Source organism: Ochotona curzoniae, unplaced genomic scaffold (genome assembly GCF_017591425.1).
Source record: "Ochotona curzoniae isolate NIBS_2020 unplaced genomic scaffold, NIBS_Ocur_1.0 scaffold_4505, whole genome shotgun sequence".
In the NCBI taxonomy this organism is placed as follows: Eukaryota; Metazoa; Chordata; class Mammalia; order Lagomorpha; family Ochotonidae; genus Ochotona; species Ochotona curzoniae.
Window position 1 is genome coordinate 877,927 of NW_024467118.1, and position 19,399 is coordinate 897,325.

The 19,399-nt window shown below is 55.8% G+C and overlaps 1 protein-coding gene across 1 annotated transcript in view; it reads left to right on the forward strand.

Annotated features, from left to right (window-relative positions):
- FAM193A (family with sequence similarity 193 member A) overlaps window positions 1–19,399 on the forward strand; it is a 61,977-nt gene that overhangs the window by 3,781 nt on the left and 38,797 nt on the right. The window contains exons 2-6 of the mRNA XM_040966468.1: window positions 11,857–12,011; window positions 12,472–12,639; window positions 14,323–14,557; window positions 17,779–17,903; window positions 19,203–19,350. Coding sequence (XP_040822402.1) covers window positions 11,857–12,011; window positions 12,472–12,639; window positions 14,323–14,557; window positions 17,779–17,903; window positions 19,203–19,350 — 831 coding nt within the window. The remainder of the gene's footprint in view (window positions 1–11,856; window positions 12,012–12,471; window positions 12,640–14,322; window positions 14,558–17,778; window positions 17,904–19,202; window positions 19,351–19,399) is intronic.

Below are 19,399 nucleotides of genomic sequence, written 5' to 3' on the forward strand. Positions count from 1 at the left end.
CTGCAAGGGCTGCAAGGGCTCTGTCCCAGCACTCACCGTGCTTGACCCTTGGTAATTGGTAGTAGGGTTTCTTGTTCTGCCTTGCTTTCCAGGCTACTTCCCACTGTCCCTCCCTGCCAGAGGTTCCACAGCAGGAGTGCAACCCTGGACTGCTCCTGGCAGTCAGTCCACTGCGTCGTGTGGCTTGCCTGGCCTGCAGGTTTCCAGGCACTGTGTCGTGCCCGGATAGGCAGAGGAAGTGGAGCTCAGGCTTCTGAGGTGGGCCACCTGCTCACCGGCTGAGCGCCGGCAGGGGAGGCGTTGCCCTGCTGCGCGGTCTGGATTGTAGGTTTTCCAGGTGGTGCTCTGTGCCAGGATTCCCAGCCGTGTGTCCTGGCGGTTTTCCTGCCAGCGATCTGGGAGACCCCAGAAGCAACAGGGCCTCACCTGCATGCTGCCCTGCTCTGGCACCGTGGGTGCTTTTGGTTATTTGCCCTTCTGTCCTGGCTCAAGACCAGTAGGATAAAAACATTCTGCAGATACCCACTTTTATTTTAAAGATTTATTTAATTTTTATCAGAAAGGCAAATTTATAAGAGAAGGAGAGAGTGGCTGCAACAGTTAGAACTGAGCTGATCCAAAGCCAGGAGCCAGGAACTTCTTCAAGGTGTCCCACACAGGTGCAGGGTTCCAAGGCTTTGGGCCGTCCTCCGCTGCTTTCCCAGGCCACAGGCAGGATGCTGGATGGGAAGTGGAGCAGCTGGGGCACGGACTGGCACCCAAATGGGATTCTGGCACATGCAAGGCGCGGATTTAGCACTGAGCCTAACCCCAGGCCCAGCGACCTGTTATTGAGTAGCCTGTGTGATTGGTACAGCATGTCCTGCTCCCCTTCCCCAGCAGGCCTGTCCTGATGTGAAAGGTAAAGTTCTGGTTCCATTTCTTTAGTGGACAAACGAGTCACTTGTGCTTTGGTGAGTGACAGTATCAGAAGCTGCCGGTGTCAGTAGGGAGTTGGCAGCCCCTTGGCTGCCCGTGTCCGTCACTGAGCTCTCCCACTCGCGCTTTCCTTTTGCTGGAAGTCTGTTGGTTTTGTATTTTCTTGGAAAAAAAATAGCTTTTAATTTTTATGATACATTTCTTTCATTTTGTCTGTTTTGTTACTGCTATTTCAAAAACGTACGCTATTGTGGACATGAAGCATCTGATACAGGTGTGAAAAGAGCATTGCACAGTAACAGGCTGCTGGCTGCTGCCTTCTCAGAGATCTCGGGCAAGGTCTGTGGTGCTACCAGGGAGGGACTCTGCCGTGCCATGCCAGGTGGACTGTGCCCGGGCGCTGGGCTGTGCCCGGGCGCTGGGCTGTGCCCGGGTGCTGGGCTCTCCCTGGGCGCTGGGCTCTCCCTGGGTGCTGGGCTCCCCCTGGGCGCTGGGCTCTCCCTGGGCACTGGGCTGTGACTGGGCGCTGGGTTCCCCCTAAGTGCTGGACTATCCCTGGGCGCTGGGCTCTCCCTGGGCACTGGGCTGTGACTGGATGCTGGGCTCCTGTGCTGAGCTGTCCTGAGGGTTGAGGGCACTGGATCCACTCTGTCTTCCCTCCCTTGCCCCCTTTGCGTTGGCATGTGATCTGCAAGGAGCCATCGGGCCCTTTAGTGTGACTGTTGTAGATTTTAAAACATTAGTTTTGGTGGCTTAAATTAAGGATTATCTGTTTTTAATTGTTTATGTTTTTCTGTTGAATTGCCTAGGTAGATTTGTGAAATGTCCAGGCGTGTACCTTGTGGATTCTCTTTAATCATATTGGCATTAATTTGTAATGTTGTAGTTGGAAGCTGTGTTTTGTGAACACATTATCGTGCTAATTATAAGACATCGCAAGATTGTGTGAATGTTGTGTGTGCTCGTAAAAATACTTTGTGCTGAAATTAGGTGGAGGGCTCCGTGCGCACCTGTTAGGTGGAGGGCTCCGTGCGCACCTGTTAGGTCTGTGCGTCATTCCTGTGAAGTCGTTCTGCTGTGGCATGACTCACTTTTTGTGGCTGAAAGTTCCGGCCCTGGTGCGTGTGTGCTTGGTTTGCTTTGTGTGTTTTCGTTCTGTGCTGAGTGGGCACAGACGGGCAGCCTAGTGTGGGGGTGGGCTGGCGCGGCCCTGCCTGCGGCCGAGCACCTGTGGCAGGCCTTTCTCCCGGGTGCTGGCCTCTCCTCGTGGCTGTTTGCTTTCACACTCTGTTTTGGATCTAGCTGTGTTAGTGTGCTGAGCTAGTCTCATGTGGTACACAGATTTTCAATTGAAAATCTAATTTTAAATGTACTTATTTCACACCCGGTGTGGACACCCCAGCCAGCATTGCACCCACAGCGTTTCCTGTTAGTGAGCAGACAACCCTGGCCTTGCAGTTGGGGCGGTTCAATAGCCGTGGTGACTGCTGTGGGCTCTCCCTAGGCCGCCTCCTCCCTGGCGCCCTCTGACACAGAGCCTCATTCGTTCTCATCCTCTGGGCTCTCTGTTGGTGTATCCTGTGCTCCAGCTTTCCTGGTGTTTTGAATTTTATAAAAATACAATTATTTAAGCTACATACAGTTTTTTCGAAAAGCATCTGTTTATTTGAAAAGCAGAGTTAGGGCCTGGCTTGGTGGCCTAGTGGCTAAAGTTCTCACTTTGAATTCGCCGGGGTCCCATATGGGCGCCGGTTCGTATTCTGGGAGCTCCACTTCCCATCCAGTTCCCTGCCTGTGGCCTTGGAAAGCAGCAGGGATGGCCCAGCATCGGCCACTGCGAGTACTTTAGCCACTAGGCCATGCCACCGGGCCCGCATCTCATTGCTTCTTAAGATTCACCATCATGGGCCCAGTGCAATAGCGTAATGGTTAAGGTGCCAGTTCTAATCCCAGCTGCCCTACTTCCCACCCAGCTCCCTGCCTATGGCCTGGGAAAGCAGGCGAGGACTGCCCAAGGCTTTGGGACCCTGCACCCGCATGGGAGACCTGGAGGAAGTTCCTGGCTCCTGGCTTCGGATCGGTGCAGCACCAGCTGTGTGGTCACTTAGGGAATGAATCATCAGAGAATCTTCCTCTCTGTCTCTCCTCCTCTCTGTACATCTGCCTTTCCAATAAAATAAAATAAATTGTTAAAAAAAAAAATTCACCATCATGGAATGTTGCATTTGGGATTGAGATTTGCTTTGAGAAGGGTGTGGAGGACACAGGACACGCCATGGCTCTGAGAGGGGCGAGCGGACGCGCCGTGGCTCTAAGGGGGGCGAAGGGACGCGCCGTGGCTCTGAGAGGGGCGAGCGGACGCGCCGTGGCTCTAAGGGGGGCGAAGGGATGCGCCATGGCTCTAAGGGGGGCGAAGGGACGCGCCGTGGCTCTGAGAGGGGCGAGCGGACGCGCCGTGGCTCTAAGGGGGGCGAGGGGACGCGCCGTGGCTCTAAGGGGGGTGAGGGGACGCGCCGTGGCTCTAAGGGGGGTGAGGGGACACGCCGTGGCTCTAAGGGGGGTGAGGGGACGCGCCGTGGCTCTAAGGGGGGTGAGGGGACACGCCGTGGCTCTAAGGGGGGCGAAGGGATGCGCCATGGCTCTAAGGGGGGCGAGGGGACACGCCGTGGCTCTAAGGGGGGTGAGGGGACACGCCGTGGCTCTAAGGGGGGCGAAGGGATGCGCCGTGGCTCTAAGGGGGGCGAGGGGACACGCCGTGGCTCTAAGGGGGGTGAGGGGACGCGCCGTGGCTCTAAGGGGGGTGAGGGGACACGCCGTGGCTCTAAGGGGGGCGAAGGGATGCGCCATGGCTCTAAGGGGGGATCTCGGGGGGTTTCTGCCGCTCACTGAGAGCAGGCTTAGGCCGAGCGCATAATCCTCAGTGAAAGCTAGTTTTCTTAAGATTTATTTTTATTTTTACTGGAAAGGCAGATTTACAGAGACCAGGGCAGACAGAAAGATCTCTATCTGCTGGCTCACTCCCCAAGCGGTCCCCACGGTCGGAGCTGAGCCGGTGCGAAGCCAGGAGCCTCCTTCAGGCCTCCCACACAGGTGCAGGGTCCCACGTCTTCGGGCTGTCCTTACCCCTTTTCCAGGCCCGAAGCAAGGAGAAGATGGGAAGTGGAGCAGCTGGGACACAAACCGTGCCCATATGGGATCCTGACACTTGGAAGGCGAGAATTTAGCCACTGAACCATTGTAACAGGCCCTGTACATGCATGTTTTTTTTTTTTAAAGATTTTTTTTTTATTATTATTTTTTCATTGGAAAGGCGGATATACAGAGAGGAGAGACAGAGAGGAAGATCTTCCGTCCGATGATTTACTCCCCAAGTGAGCACAACGGGCCGATACTATGCCGATCCGAAGCCAGGAGCCTCTTCCGGGTCTCCCACACGGGTGCAGGGTCCCAAAGCTTTGGGCCATCCTCGACTGCTTTCCCGGGCCACAGGCAGGGAGCTGGAAGGGAAGCGGGGCTGCCGGGATTAGAACCAGCGCCCATATGGGATCCCGGGCGTGCAAGGCGAGGACCTTTAACCACTTGCGCCACCGCGCTGGGGCCCATGTATGTGCATGTTTTAAAACACTTATTATTTTATGGCCTGGTGCAATGCCTCAGCTGGCTATTCCTTCTCTTCCAAGCGCCAGGATCCTGTACTAATATCGGTATGTGAGGACAGCTCCTGACTCTTGGCTTCAGATTGGCTCAGCTCTGGCTGTTGCATTCATTTGGAGAGTGAGCCAGCATATAGAAGATCTTTCTGTCTCTCCTCTCTATAAATCTGCCTTTCCAGCAAAACAGATCTGTAAAAAGCAAACACACACTTTTTTTGCCCCACTGGTTCATCTCATGGTGCTGGCTTCCTGGGTTGTCTATTTTTTCGATACACACACACATGCTGGGGCCAGGCCATGCTGGATATGCAACCTGTGTTGTCCAGGCGTGCACAGGATCCCAGTTTCTCGGTTGCAGCCACCGCCCCCTGGGGTAGGCAGGACTTGAACCGGGGGCCCAGGTGTGGAGCTCGGCATCCACGTTGCAGCCTCAGCCCCTGAAGGCTGTGTGTGACTCACGAAGTACGGCAGTGACATCTGCCACCTCTTCCTGTTCATCAGAATGGGTTTTTCCTAGATTATTTGCATTTCCTTGTGACATTTAGAACTGGCTTGTCGATTTGTACAGAAAAACCTGCTGGAATTGTCATGTGCAGCACTACAGACACCTCAGCGGGTTGTGACAGTTCTTCAGACAAATGAAGGTACCACGGCCTGCCCTCGGCGCTTGCCGGGTCCTTGTGCCTGCTCAGCGAGACGAGAGCAGAGCTGCCAGTGGGTCGGGCTGCTAGGCCGTCCTGTGGTGAACGTGGAGGCGCAGCACGGAAAGCTGCGGGCCAGCAGCCTTGTCTTCAGGAGCCGACCAGGCTACATGCCCAGGACCCTCACTTCTTCAGATATGTGCCACACGGCCACTAGCAAGTCCAAAAGACCTTGGAATTGATGTTGAGAATCAAAGTGTATGTTTGAAACTCAGGGTTTTTAAAATTAATTAATTTTTAAAGATTTATTTATTTTTATTAGAAAGGCATACAGAGAGGAGGAGAGACAGAGAGGAAGATCTTCCGTCCAGTGTCACTCCGTGAGCTGCCGCAACGGCTGGAGCTGAGCCAATGCGAAGCCAGAAGCCTCCTCTGAGTCTCCCATGCGGGTGCAGGGTCCCAAGGCTCTGAGCCGTCCTCGCCTGCTTTCGCGGGCCACAGGCAGGGAGCTGGGTGGGGAGTGCAGCAGTGCGCATTGGGAGACTGCGACTGCACACAGTAGCCGCTTCGCCGTGCCACTGCACTGCTCCCCAAAGTTGGTTTTTTTTATTTCATTTCTGAATTTTCTTGGCATTTGATTAATAAGTGTTGAATTTTCTCATTTTATTTCTATACCTACTGAGGTGTTCATAGAGTTTTTGTTAACAAAATTTATTATACAGTTTTTTTTAATTATTTAAAAATTTTTCTTGGAAAGGCAGATATGCAGAGAAAAGGAGAGACAAGAGGAAGATATTCCCTGTTGATTCACTCCCCAAGTGGCCGCAAGGGCCAGAGCTGCACCTATCCAAAGCCAGGAGCCAGGAGCCTCTTCCAGGTCTCGCACACGGGTGCAGAGTCCCAAGGCTTTGGGCCATCCTCCACTGCTTTCCCAGGCCACAAGCAGGGACTGGATGGGAAGTGAGGCTGCTGGGATTAGAACCAACACCCATATGGAATCCTGGCACGTGAAGGCAAGGACTTTAGCTACTAGGCTACTGCGCCAGGCCTAATTATACAGTTTTTGAAATGTGCAAATTTTACATTCCTGAGATAATCCATACTTGACCATGATGTATACTCTTTGTGGTATTATGGACTGGATTTGCTATGTTTTGTTAGGATACTATATCTGTTCATGAAGCATATCAGTCAGAAATTTAGGGAATTACTTTATTTTTACTTGAAAGGCAGAGTTACAGAGGAAAGGAGAGACAGAGATAGACCTATGCTGGTTCACTCCCCAGATGCCTGTAGTGGCCAGAGCTGAGCAGACTTGAAGCCAGGAGCCAAGAGCTTCTTCCGGGTCCCCACATGGACTTGGGGCATCCTCTCCTGCTTTCCCAGGCCACCAGCAGGGAGCTGGATGGGAAGTGGAGCTGCTGGGACATGAACTGGTGCCCACATGGCATGGTGGCACCACAGGCTCAGCCTCCTCTGCCATGGTGCCAGCCCTAGTCTGAAAGGCAGAGTGGCAGAGGGAGAGAGGCCGGATCTCCATGTGCTGGGTCACTGGCTGAATTGCCACAAGAGCCAGAGCTGGACCAGGCCAGTCCAGAGGTGTGCAGCTCCATCTGGGTCTCTCTGTGCTCATAGGACCCTGTGCTTGGTACGTCTCCTGACTTGCCAGGTCCATCTGCAGGGCGCTGGGTGGAAGTGGAGCAGCTCTGCTGTGATGCTGTCCTTCCAAGCACAGCCTTACATCATTGTGCCACACCCTGGCCCGTCTGGAAAGTTCTGGGGAAGTTTGTACAGAATGCAGGCTATTTCTGCCTTCATTGGTTGGTAGGATTCACCAGTTAACCTGGTGGAGATTGCCTGTTGGTCGTAAGGCTAGCTCTGGTTACTGGTGGTCTCTGGGGAGCTGCGCCTGTGGCGGGTGGGGTGGTGCCCCCCGCGTTGATGTGCTGCTTGCGGTTGCAGCCCCTCCACTGCAGCCCAGGTCCCCGCTAATGCTCTGCAGAGGCAGCAGGTGCGCGCTCCAGCCCTGGGCCTGTCCCTCGCAGGGACTTGCTCGTGGCACGCTGGCCCTGGCCGTGCCCGGCCGCTGCACGCTTTGGCGGGTGAGCCAGCAGGCAGGTCTGTGTTTCTCTGACACTCTGCTTGAAGGAAGGTGAGCGTGGCTTTATGTGCTGTCTGTTTAGTGGACGTAGTTTCTGTAGCAGTTGAACAAGTTGCTCTTAAGTGTTTACAGGATCGGGAATGCCTGCTTCCCTTTTGTTTCACTTATTCCTGCTAAGACTGGCAAGGGCTCTCCCATACAACTGTTTTGTTTAGATTAATTTGTTGCTTTTCCTGTTTTTGCTTTTACCTTTATTATTTCCTTTCTTCCATGTAGTTTGCATTAATTTTGCTATTTTGATTTCTTAAGAAGGAAGTTTATATGATTTATTTAAGGCCTTTTCTGATATATGTATTTAATATTTTTTTAAGATTTATTTATTTTTATTATCAAGTCAGATATACAGAGAGGAGAAGACAGAGAGGACGATCTTATATCCAATGATTCGCTCCCCGAGTGACTGCAACGGCCGGTACTGCGCCGATCTGAAGCCGAGAACCAGTAACCTCTTCCAGGTCTCCCATGCGGGTGCAGGATCCCAAGACCTTGGGCCGTCCTCGACTGCTTTCCCAGGCCACAGGCAGGGAGCTGGGTGGGAAGTGGAGCTGCCGGGATTAGAACCGGCACCCATATGGGATCCTGGTGCCTTCAAGGTGAGGATTTTAGCTGCTAGCCCATGCCGCCCTGCCCCGTATTTAATATTTTAAGATTTTTTTTTTATTATTATTGGAAAGGTAGATATACAGAGAGGAGAGACAGAGAAGAAGATCTTCCATCCAATGATTCACTCCCCAAGTGGCCGCAATGGCTGTAGCTGAACTGCTCTGAAACCAGGAACCAAAAGCTTCTTCTGGGTCTCCCACGTGGATGCAGGTCCCAAGGCTTGGACCTGTCCTCGACTGCTGTTCTAGGTCACAAGCAGGAAGCTGGATGGGAAGCAGGGCCACCAGGATTAGAACCGGCGCCCATATGGGATCCTGGCTTGGACAAGGCAAAGGACTTTAGCAGCTAGGCTCTTGCACTAGGCTCAATGTATTTAATTATTTAATTCTATAAAATGCTGAAAGAATTCCTATCTGAAATTTTGATGTTATATTCTTATTCTGTTCAAAATATTTTATAATTGCCATTATAATTTACTTATTCTTTGATCCTTGGATTATTTCACTACTTTTTTCCTCTGAGAAAGAGAATGAACAGTCCCACCCACTGGCTCACTCCTTAAATGCCCACCGCAGCCGGCACTGGGCACCAGAAGCTCCGTGTCCGCACCATGGCTTACAGGAGTGGGGTGGGCAGCGGGGGTCGCGTGGAGCCCAGGTGCTCCAGCCTGAGGTGGAGGTGTCTTAACCACGGGACCAAAGGCCTGTCTCATGCTCCTACACTGTCGTGTCGTCCTCTTTATCTGGTGTGTGTCCAGTGACCGGGGTGCACGCACATCGTGTCCAGTGACCGGGGGTGCACGCACGGCGTGTCCAGTGACCGGGGGTGCACGCACGGCGTGTCCAGTGACCGGGGGTGCACGCACGGCGTGTCCAGTGACCGGGGGTGCACGCACATCGTGTCCAGTGACCGGGGTGCACGCACATCGTGTCCAGTGACCGGGGGTGCACGCACGGCGTGTCCAGTGACCGGGGGTGCACGCACGGCGTGTCCAGTGACCGGGGTGCACGCACATCGTGTCCAGTGACCGGGGGTGCACGCACGTCGTGTCCAGTGACCGGGGGTGCACGCACGGCGTGTCCAGTGACCGGGGGTGCACGCACGGCGTGTCCAGTGACCGGGGTGCACGCACGGCGTGTCCAGTGACCGGGGGTGCACGCACGGCGTGTCCAGTGACCGGGGGTGCACGCACGGCGTGTCCAGTGACCGGGGGTGCACGCACGGCGTGTCCAGTGACCGGGGGTGCACGCACGGCGTGTCCAGTGACCGGGGTGCACGTACGGCGTGTCCAGTGACCGGGGGTGCACGCACGGCGTGTCCAGTGACCGGGGGTGCACGCACGGCGTGTCCAGTGACCGGGGTGCACGCACGGCGTGTCCAGTGACCGGGGTGCACGCACGATCTCCCATTGAGCGCAGCTCTCAGTGTGCTGCAGTTTAGAGCTGTTTGCCTTGCTTCTCCCTATTTCCAGACATCTGTTGCTACCCTTTCCCCCGTATTACTTTTAAAGATTTGTTTGTTTGAAAGGTAGAGCAGCAGATAGCAGGTCTTACCCTGCTCGTTCCCCAGGCGGCGGCTGCAGCCAGGGCTGGGCCAGGTGAGGCCAGGAGCTGGGCACTTCACCCCTGGGTGCAGGGCCCACACGCTTGGACTTCGGTGTGCTGCCCACCCAGACACATTAGCAGGGAGCTGGAGCAGAAGTAGAGCAGCAGGACTGGAGCTGGCACTGTTGCATGGGACGCCACTGGGCCCGGGTTGAACTTCGCATTGAATCTGCGTATTTGTTTATTTTTTTGAAGATCAGAGTTACAGGGATTTTCCATCCTCTGTCTTCCCCAGACAGCTGCAACAGAGAGATTGAGGATGTAAAAACAGCAATAAGAAGTAAATGCATGGGCCCAACATGGTAGCCTAGTGGCTAAACTCCTCACCTTGCATACAATGGAATCCCATCTGGTTGCCAGTTCAAGTCCCGGAATCCCCACTTCCCATCCAGCTCCCTGCCTGTGGCCTGTGAAGGCAGTGGAGGACGGCCCTAAGCCCTGGGACCCTGCACCCGCGTGGGAGACTCAGAGGAGGCTCCTGGCTTGAGATCTATCTCCTCAGCTCCGGCCACGTGGAGAGTGAACCAGCAGATGGAAGATCTTCCTGTCTCTCCTTCTCTCTGTATATCTGACTTTCCAATAAAAGTAAAGAAATCATTTTTTAAAGAAGCAAATGGAACTTCAGAGATGAAAAAAAATGTTTACTAGAGATATAAAAGAGCAGCTTGTGGCCTGGAAAGCAGGAGAGGACGGCCCACGGCCTTGGGCCCTGGAAGACATTGCTAGCTGCAGGTTGGCTCAGCTCCTGCCATTGCGGCCACTTAGAGAGTGAAACAGCACATGAAGATATTTCTGTCTATACTTCTTTCTGTAACTCTTTCCAATAAAAATAAATAAATTTAAAAAAAAAGCTGCCCCCACAGCAGCAGCTCCCACTGGGGAGCCACGGTGAGGGCTGAGCGGGGGTCCAGGCTTCTGTGCAATTCTGTCTGGAAGGCTTGTGTATGTGAAAGGAAAGGCAGAGCCAGTTCACCCCCTGCTGCGCTAGCAGAGAGCTGGGTGGGAAGTAGAGCAGCTGCGCCATGAGCCAGCAGCCATGGGGGATGCCGGCGCTGTGGGCAGTGGCGTAACCCACGCACCACAGCACTGGCCCGCAGATGGCACACTGAGTGCCCCATGGAGCAGGCGCGCTCTGTCAGGGCCGTCTCCTGCACATGCGATCCCTTCCTGACAGCATCTACCGGCCTCTGCTGCCCTGCGACCAGGTGAGCGTGCAGCCCCCGGGCTCTTGGACCGGCCCTCGCTGCCTTGTGGGATTGTCTCAGCACTGTTGGCCTGCCTTGGGTCCTGGAGGGAACATCTCCCCCTCTCGGTGGGAACCCAAGAAGAAAGACCCTTCTAGAAACTCTGTCCTTCTTGGACCGTGAGAGGTGGTGGTCCTCTAGCAACCTACCTGTGGTGCCTACACGACAGGGTCCTCCTTGGGGCCTGTCGCTGAGGATGAGTGGAGAGAGCTGCTGAGAGGGGCACAGGGAGGGCTTGACTTTGTGTGTCTTTCGTGTGATGTCGGGGTCCTGTCGGTGCCATTGGGTTCTCCCTCTGTCCCTGACCCAGCACAGGAAGTCATGCTGCTGGTTCCTGGGGACAGAGAGGCCTTTTAGGCTGCCCTGGGGTCCCAGCTGGGGTGGCTGCGTGGGTGTCACCTCCCCGAGGAGCACAAGTGTTGTTTCTATAAAACAGAAGAGACACACTGAATGTCCTCATGAGAATAAGAAGTAAACTGTCTCTTTGTCCTTTTTTCTCAGTTGACTCCTTTAAGATAAAAACAAAATAAACGGTAAAAAAAAAAAAATTTTTTTAATGGCCCGCACCAAGCCAGCTTAGTGGCTTAAGTCCTTGCCTTGCATGCACAAGGATCCCATCTGGACGCCAGTTCATGTCCCGGCTGCCCCACTTCCCGTCCAGCCCCTTGCTGTGGCCTGGGAAAGCAGCAGAGGACGGCCCACAGCCTCAAGAACCTGCACCTGCGTGGGAGACCTGGAAGAATCTTGTCTTGGGATGGGCTCAGCTCCAGCTGTTGGGCCCATTTGGAGTGGACCAGTGGATGGACCACCTTTGTCTGTCTCTCCTCTCTGTAACTCTGTCTTTTGAATAAAAATATGTGCTTCGAAAAGTTACAAAGATGTAAAGTGTGGAAAGGTACAGAAGCATTCCAGGGCAGAATCTCGAGTTCGTCTCATGCAGCTTTTACAGTTGTTCCTAACGGGCATCTGTGTGAGCAGTCGATGGAGTCCTTTTGAACATAACCAGCCTATTCTGTTCTGTTTTTAAAGCAGGGCCAAGATTTTCTTCTTCATTCCCAGCTGGGTGCTTCCCAGGCTGAGGCTGGTGGCGGGCGGCTGGCCCTGGGTGCACAGACGCTGTCCTCAGCAGGACTGGGCACAGCTCCCTCGGACGCACCGTGCTCCTGCGAGGCATGCAGTGAGCGCAGGTAGGTGCTGGGAGTCCCTGGACGGGAGCAGGGAGCAGGGTGCTTGGACACTGCCAGCCAACGTGGAGCACCCGAGCGGGACAGTGCCTGGCTGTGACGAGGGGCAGGAAGCTGGGAGTGAACGCGGGCTGTGTCTGCCACGCCCTGAGCTCTGGCCCTGGGAGGAAGCTGGTGGAGTTCCCTGGCCCAGGTGGAGAAGCACCTTGGGAGGCAGGGTTCCCCAGCAGGCCTGTTGCGGGTACGAAGGTCTGGGAGTGACAGCAGAGGGCGCCCCGGAGCTGTGTCAGGGCCGCTGTGAGTCAGCCTGCCTCGCCTGCATGCTGAGAGCTGGGCAGGGCGTCGGCTCCTGGAGCTGCTGGCCCGCCTTCTGTCCTTCAGCTTTGCCGTCTGGTCTGGCAGGAAAGTGAGCAGATTGTCTGGTCCTCTAACTGAAGCTCCGGGTTCCTGTGTTGTGTCTTAGGGACATTTCCTCGGAGACGGACCGGGAGCCCCAGCAGCTGCAGAATTACTGGTCGGAAGTGCGCTACACGGTGCGCTGCATCTACCGGCAGGCGGGCACCCCGCTGGCAGACGACCAGGACCAGTCCTTGGTCCCCGACAAGGAGGGCGTGAAGGAGCTTGTGGACAGGTACACGTGGACCCTCATCCTGCCCTCACGGTGGGCTTTCCTGCTGGCCAGGGGGTTCCAGCCCTGGGTGCAGCTTGCATCTGCCCGGGGGGATGGACCGACCAGAGTGAGCCCTCTGTCTCGGGGTGATGCACGCTTCTGGGCTCACGTAACACCTGCTGCCGGGGCCCTCGGGGCTGCGCGCAGGGCAGGGCAGCTTGGCCCATGGGTGCGGCCTTGTGGAACCGGCCAGCCTGTGGAGTGTGGTGCCGTGCGGGTGCACGTGCGGGGCAGTCACGTGCTCGGCGTCGGCCTGCAGCAGCTGCCCTGTGCCCAGTCGCAGTGCAGGATCTGAAGCAGGCAGCGTTTCCTCTCCCTGATAGCCCAGGCTGGCACCTGCTTCTGCTGTTAGAAGTGACCCATACAAAAGGAATTCCTTTGAAGTGGACACTGTAGTGGTCACTTGTTCTGTTTCAGAGTGCAGCCCCTTTGGGATGTTCAAGCACCATGTTCACTGGGCAGGGATTGCCCGGCGCCCCGGGGCTCGGGGGGGGGGGTCTGGGTGGTGTGTGACTGAGCAGGTAGTTTTCCCGGTGGCTTCATCGGTTATGAATTCTGCATTTGTGATGCTTAGGATCGTGTCCAGCACTTGGTCGGTGCGATGTTTACTCAGGTACTTGGAAACGAAGGTGTGCGTTGCCTGGCCCGCACCTCCGCACTGTCTGCTCTGCCTAAGTACCTCCTGGTTGTTGCTTCACTTATGAAACACAGAAGTAGAGAGCGACGTGGAATGAAAAGCATCTCCTTCCCGTTAGCAGAGCTGTGGTCGTCCTCGCTCCTCTGCGGCTTTCCTCTGACAGATCAAGTGTGTTCTGCTTGACAGGACAGATTTTTATACTGGTCATCAAAATTAAGGTTTTGATGCTAAAAATATAAGTCTGTGTGAAATGTACCGGCGTGGCCAGAATCCCACGAGCTGGGGCTCTCGCTGCATTTGCTGTGACTGTCACAGGGCCGCCGCTCTGCTCTTTGTCGTGGGAACCTGAAGTGGGGCAGTTGGCAGCGTGGGTTCTCTTTGGCCTGGGGTGGGCGCAGGAGATGAGCTGTTGCCGCTGGAAAGCCTGAGGGCTTGCGTTTGCTGCGGGTTGCCGCTCATTTCTGATGGCGTGCTCGGTGGCGGCTGGGCGTTTGAGATGTGGCCGCGGCGGTCCTGGCCTGCTGGCTTCTCAGAGATGAGCACGGCAGCAGCTCAAGTAATGCAGGTACGGGAGAGATTGCGGAGTGAGCCCAGGGGCAGGGCTGCGTTCATTTCCCCCTCCTTTTCAGCTCACACAGTTTATTCTGCTTTCTGTTGTCTTTCTCAGTGGATAGGCTGCCTCTGTTCTCTGCTTAGAGAGCTCAGAGCAGCCCAGATGTGTGGTGCACCGGGTTCCTGGAAGGCAGCAGGGCGAGCGCTGGCTCAGCCTGCGGCGGGCAGCAGCCCTGTGGGCATGGTGCCCCCGTTCACGGGAGCCTTCAGGAGCCCAGGCTGGCGTGGTGGCACTCTGCCAGGCTCCGCACAGAACATGCGCATCAGTGGGCATGGGCAGCCCGTGGGCTCAGTAGACCTGAGGAAAGGTTTAGAACAGACGTTTGGTGAAATGAGGCATGTCTGCCACAGGCCTGTGTGGGCAGCCCAGCTGAGTGGTGGCTCTTGCCCTGCAGGCTCTGTGAGCGGGACCCCTACCAGCTGTACCAGCGCCTGGAGCAGCAGGCCCGGGAGTACGTTCTGGAGGTGAAGGTCCGTCTGCTGCGGCAGCTGTCCACCGCAGCCAAGGCCAAGGTGCCTGCAGGTCTGCAGGGCCCACCGCAGGCACACCACTTCATCTCCGTCCTGCTCGAGGAGTACGGCGCCCTCTGCCAGGCGGCACGCTGCATCAGCACCTTCCTCAGCACGCTGGTAAGAGCAGGGCCACAGACAGGAAGCTGTGTGGGTGGGGGGCGTCTCTGAAGCCAGGGCACTGTCCCGGACCCCTTCTTCCAGAGGGCCCGGTCGCTCCAGGCCAGTCCTCCGGATGCAAGTGCTAAGCAGACGGGCTGCTGTGGCCGGGAGCGGAGGGCCTGTGTGCCCACCTGTGGGTGGCCCGCGCAGCTAGCGTGCTCTCATCCAGCAGGCACAGGGCTGGGCGGGCCCCGTGGACTGGAGCTGCCGGGGCGCTGACAGCTTCCGCAGGCAGCCCGCCGTGCTGGGGGCGGCGACATTGATGGAAGCAGGGTCCTGCTCCGTGAGGTCGACCTCAGTGCACCTGATGCTCCCGGAGACCAACACCAATGCTTTCTTGGGGTTTGTTTTCCTTGTTTTATACATGTCTGTTATTTTTATTTGAAAGGCAGAGTTTAGAGAAAGATCTTCCATCTGCTGGTTCACTCCAAAACCAGGAGCCAGGAGCTCCTTCCGGATCTCCCGTGTGGGTGCAGGAGTCCGAGGACTTGGGTTGTCCTCTGCTGCGTCCCCAGGCCATTAGCAGAAGCTGGATTGGAGTGGGACAGCCAGGACTCGCAGCGTGCCCACGGAGCACACATGTCGAGATAAGCAGTAAGGTCCTAAATGCACACAAGTGGCAGATACAGGCTTTCCAAATGTCTGGTTTTTGCTTGAAAGTTGAAATTTTATGTCCAGCCACAAACAGTGTCCCTTGTCTTTGTAGCACCAGGGTCACTGGCTGTGTGAACTCTCAGTTAATTCCCTGCTAACTTGCCTAGCTTCTCGGTGACCACCCGAGCCCCTGCACTGTCAGTTGCGCTCAGAAATGCGATGACCTAGTGGCTAAATTCTCATCTTGCATGCCCTGGGATCCGATATCGGCACCAGGTCAAGTCTCAGCTGTTCCACTTTCCCATCCAGCTCCCTGCCTGGGACGTAGGAAAGCAGTCGAGGACGGCCCAAAGCCTTGGGTCCCTGCACCCATGGGAGACCCGGAAGAAGCTTCTGGCTTTGGATCGACTCAGCTCTGGCTATTGTGGCCATTTGGGGAGTGAACCAATAGGTGGAAGACCTTCTTCTCTGTCCTTCCTTTCTCTGTAGGTCTGCCTTTCCAATAAAAATAGACACATTTTCATTTTTATAACAAGGGTGGGACTCAATGTAACCCCGACATGGTGGAAATCCACGAAATGTACATTTCCTCCGCAGACACAGGAGGATGTAAAGCTTGTGTTTGTAAGCACCATCTCTTGCATCTTGCAGAACTGTTCCCCAGAAGGTGGGAACTCAGAATGTGTGAGTGGAAAAGGCGGATTACAAATCCTTGACACACCTTATCTGCCTGGAAGTGGGCACACCCCTTCCCCGACCCCTGCCCACCCCCTCTGTGCCTTGGTGGCCTCTCTGTGGCTGGGTGGGCGCACACCTCCCCGACCCCTGCCCACCCCTTTGTGTGCCTTGGTGGCCTCTCTGTGGCTGGGTGGGCGCACACCTCCCCGACCCCTGCCCACCCCTTTGTGTGCCTTGGTGGCCTCTCTGTGGCTGGGTGGGCGCACACCTCCCCGACCCCTGCCCCATGTACTTTATGCGGTCTGGGTAAGTTACGGCCCCTGCAAGCCGCCTAGATGTTGGTGAGGCCTGCCTACCAGCTGTGCCTGGCAGTGTGGTTGGGAAGCCCCTGCTGAGACACCATGGCCTGTCGGAGCGCCTGGGCTCAGTGCCCAGCTCCGCCCTGAGAGGCAGTTGGGCATGGCTCGAGTGCTTGTATTCCTGCCGCCCGTAGGCTGGCTGTAGTGGCACACAACCAGTTGTTGGCACAAGTTGGACTCTGAATTAACTCCAGGTTGATTTGAGCTTGTGCAGTGAGGTCTGCTGTTAATCTTGCGTGCCTCACTCAGAAGTGAGACATAACCAAAGTGGCAAGTACTTTGGCGCAGCAGTCTTCATGCGGCGCTGTCCGTTGTGTGGGTCACCCTGTGGGCTGAGCAGCGTCAGGAGCACAGCTGCTCGGAGGTGTCCGGCGGGGCCTCGCCCCAGCTGTGGGAGAGAGGAGGCAAGACATGGCCCCTGTGGCACTGCCCTAGCTCCTGCATGCTGTTCCTCCTGGGTGGCGTGCCGTACCTCCCTGCCCAGGGCCTCCAGGTGGGGAGGGTTTGCTGCAGCGGGTGGTTGCACGTGCTGCGGCTTCTCGTTCCAGGCTGGGGGCCACGTTCCCAGGTCACCCGACGCTGGCCTCCAGCCATGGGCGACTCCTGCGCTCAGTGAGGCTGACAGGTGCTTGGAGTGAAACAGGACTGATGAGCTCAGGCCTGGGCCGTGCTGGCATTTGGATGAATGAGAACGCACGCTGGGCGTGTTGGCAGAAGGCAGCAGTGAGGGGCCTGCCCGTGGCCCTAGTGGTGTGAGGACACTGGTGCGGCCAGCGCACTGCGCAGTGGAGATGGCTGTGCGCCCTCTGCCACCTTGTCTTCAGGTCACACAGGGGGATTCTGTGGTGAATTGATAAACTGTCCTTTCAGTTTGGCTGATCTGTAAACAGGCAGACCACTGAATGCAATCAGTTCTGAGAAGACTTTTTTTTTAAATTGGAAAGGCGAACTTACAAAGAAACGGAGAGACAGAATGGTCTTCCGCGCGCTGGTTCAATCGCCAGTGGCTACATTGACCGGAGCCAAGTCAGTCCGCAGCTTGGAGTCTCCTCCAGGTCTCCCACGTGGGTGCAGGGGCCCAAGCGCTTGGGCTTTCCTCTGCTGCTTTCCCAGGCCACACACAGGGAGCTGGGAGGGAAGTGGGGCAGCCGGGATGTGAACCAGCGCCCATAGGGGGTCTCAGAGTGTGCAAGACAAGGGCTTAGCCAGACAGATGATGCTTTGTCTGCGTCTCTGCTCCTCTCTGTAACTGCCTTTCTGGAGGTGGGAGGGGTAGAGAGAGCGAGCGAGATGGGTGATTCTTGGAGAAAGGAAGGCTTGCCTTTCCTTCACGGCCTGGTTGGGAGAGGACCTGCGACACGTGCAGCTGTGTCTCTTGTCGAGCTGTGGCTGTGGTTACGGAGGGGATGCAGGCGGCCAGGCGCTGTGTGCCTGGGGACCTGCCTGGTGGCGCTCAGCAGCACGGTAGGTGAACGAGAGTCCATCTGGGAATGGGCCAGGCTCCATCAGTTCATATCTGCCTTTTTTTATTATTATTATTACTATTAGGAAAATGAACATTTGAGAAAGTTCCAGGTGACCTGGGAACTGCATAATAAGCACCTATTTGAGAATCTCATCTTCTCGGAGCCACTCGTGCAGAACAGCTTGCCGGCGCTGCTGTCACAGATCAGGTATCGGTCTCAGCCCTGCACCTGCCGTGCACACCCCTGCATCGGCGGCTTCCTGGGAGAGGGGACCTATGAGGGAGGGCACAGCAGGAAGGCCAAGAGGCTCACGTAGGGGGACTCCACACATGCGAGAAAGCTCGCATGGAAGTTCATGCTCTGACCACGCTCGTGCTCCACTCGGGGCAGCGGTGTGGCTCGTGCTGAGGGGAGTCAGGGGCCCGCAGCACCCCCAGGATAAGACGCACACTGGCATCTCTGCAGTGCCCCTGGGCACCCCAAATTTCACATCTTTGTTTTCCCTTTGGGTCCCATACTCTGAGTGTCCAGAACCTCGGGGTCATCTTCCTGATTCCTGTTCCTTGGCGTCGAGAAGACGCCCAGGCTGAGTGCTTGGTAGAGCAGTGTGGCCTGTGTGTGGACGCTACTCTGCTGCTCCCAGGGAGCCCTATGCCAGCTCGTTCTCTGCACACAGCACCCAGTGTGTGGCCCTTGAAAGGGGAGAGGGGCCTAAGGTAGTTGTCCCACCATGGAAAGGTGACCATTCTGGGATAGCTTTGTTGCCTACTTCCATTATCAGATTATGTAGTGATGCAGATACAATTCTGAAAACGTTTAGATACCGTAAATGATTTGGTGGTTGTTGATACAATTCTTTGATACTGTGGCACGATGCTTTAGTTGTTTACCTGGTGCTGGCTGTGTTTCCATTTCAGAGCGTGTGTGTGTGTGTGTGTGTGTGTGTGTGTGTACACATGTGCATATGTACAGTAGGTATGGGAGTGGAGGGGCATGGGTCACAGTGTGTGTCTGCCCCGGTCCCTAGTGTGGAGGGGCATGGTTAGGGTTAGTGTGTGCCTAGCCCTGGTCCCTAGTGTGGAAGACGTGGTTAGGGGTGGGGTTGGGGTTAGGGTTAGGGTTGGGGTGTGCCTGCCTCTGGTCCCTGGTGTCTGTCAACATGGACCCCCCCGGGAAGCTTCTGGCTGTGTGTAACCTTTGCTGTTGATATACTTTAAGTGTGGCCTATGGTGCCAGATAAACCTGATCAAAATGTCTGTATTCCAGTTATTTTAATTCACATACTGAGATAATTAGGAAGTAAGAAAATGCATTTTAAAAGTGAATCCTGCTTTGAAAGGCGTGCCTACTAACTCTGACACAGCACTGCTGTGCTGTGTGCTGTGCCCCTCTGGCCCTGGGAGAAGAGCTCACCAAATCCCACAGTAGCAGCAGGAAAGAGTGCTCGGGGCTCCAGCTCAGCACCCTTGGGCTCTTGCTTCTGTTACGAGGCCTTCTTCCTCCCAGGTTAGGAAGCACCACGCACGACACGTGCCGTGAGGACACGTACGGCACCTTGCTGCAGAGGTACCAGCGCTCCGAGGAGGAGCTGCGCAGGGTGGCCGAGGAGTGGCTGGAGTGCCAGAAGAGGATCGATGCTTACGTGGACGAGCAGGTGAGGGCGTGGAAGATGGGCAGGGCACAAGTGCCCAACACCTGGCAGT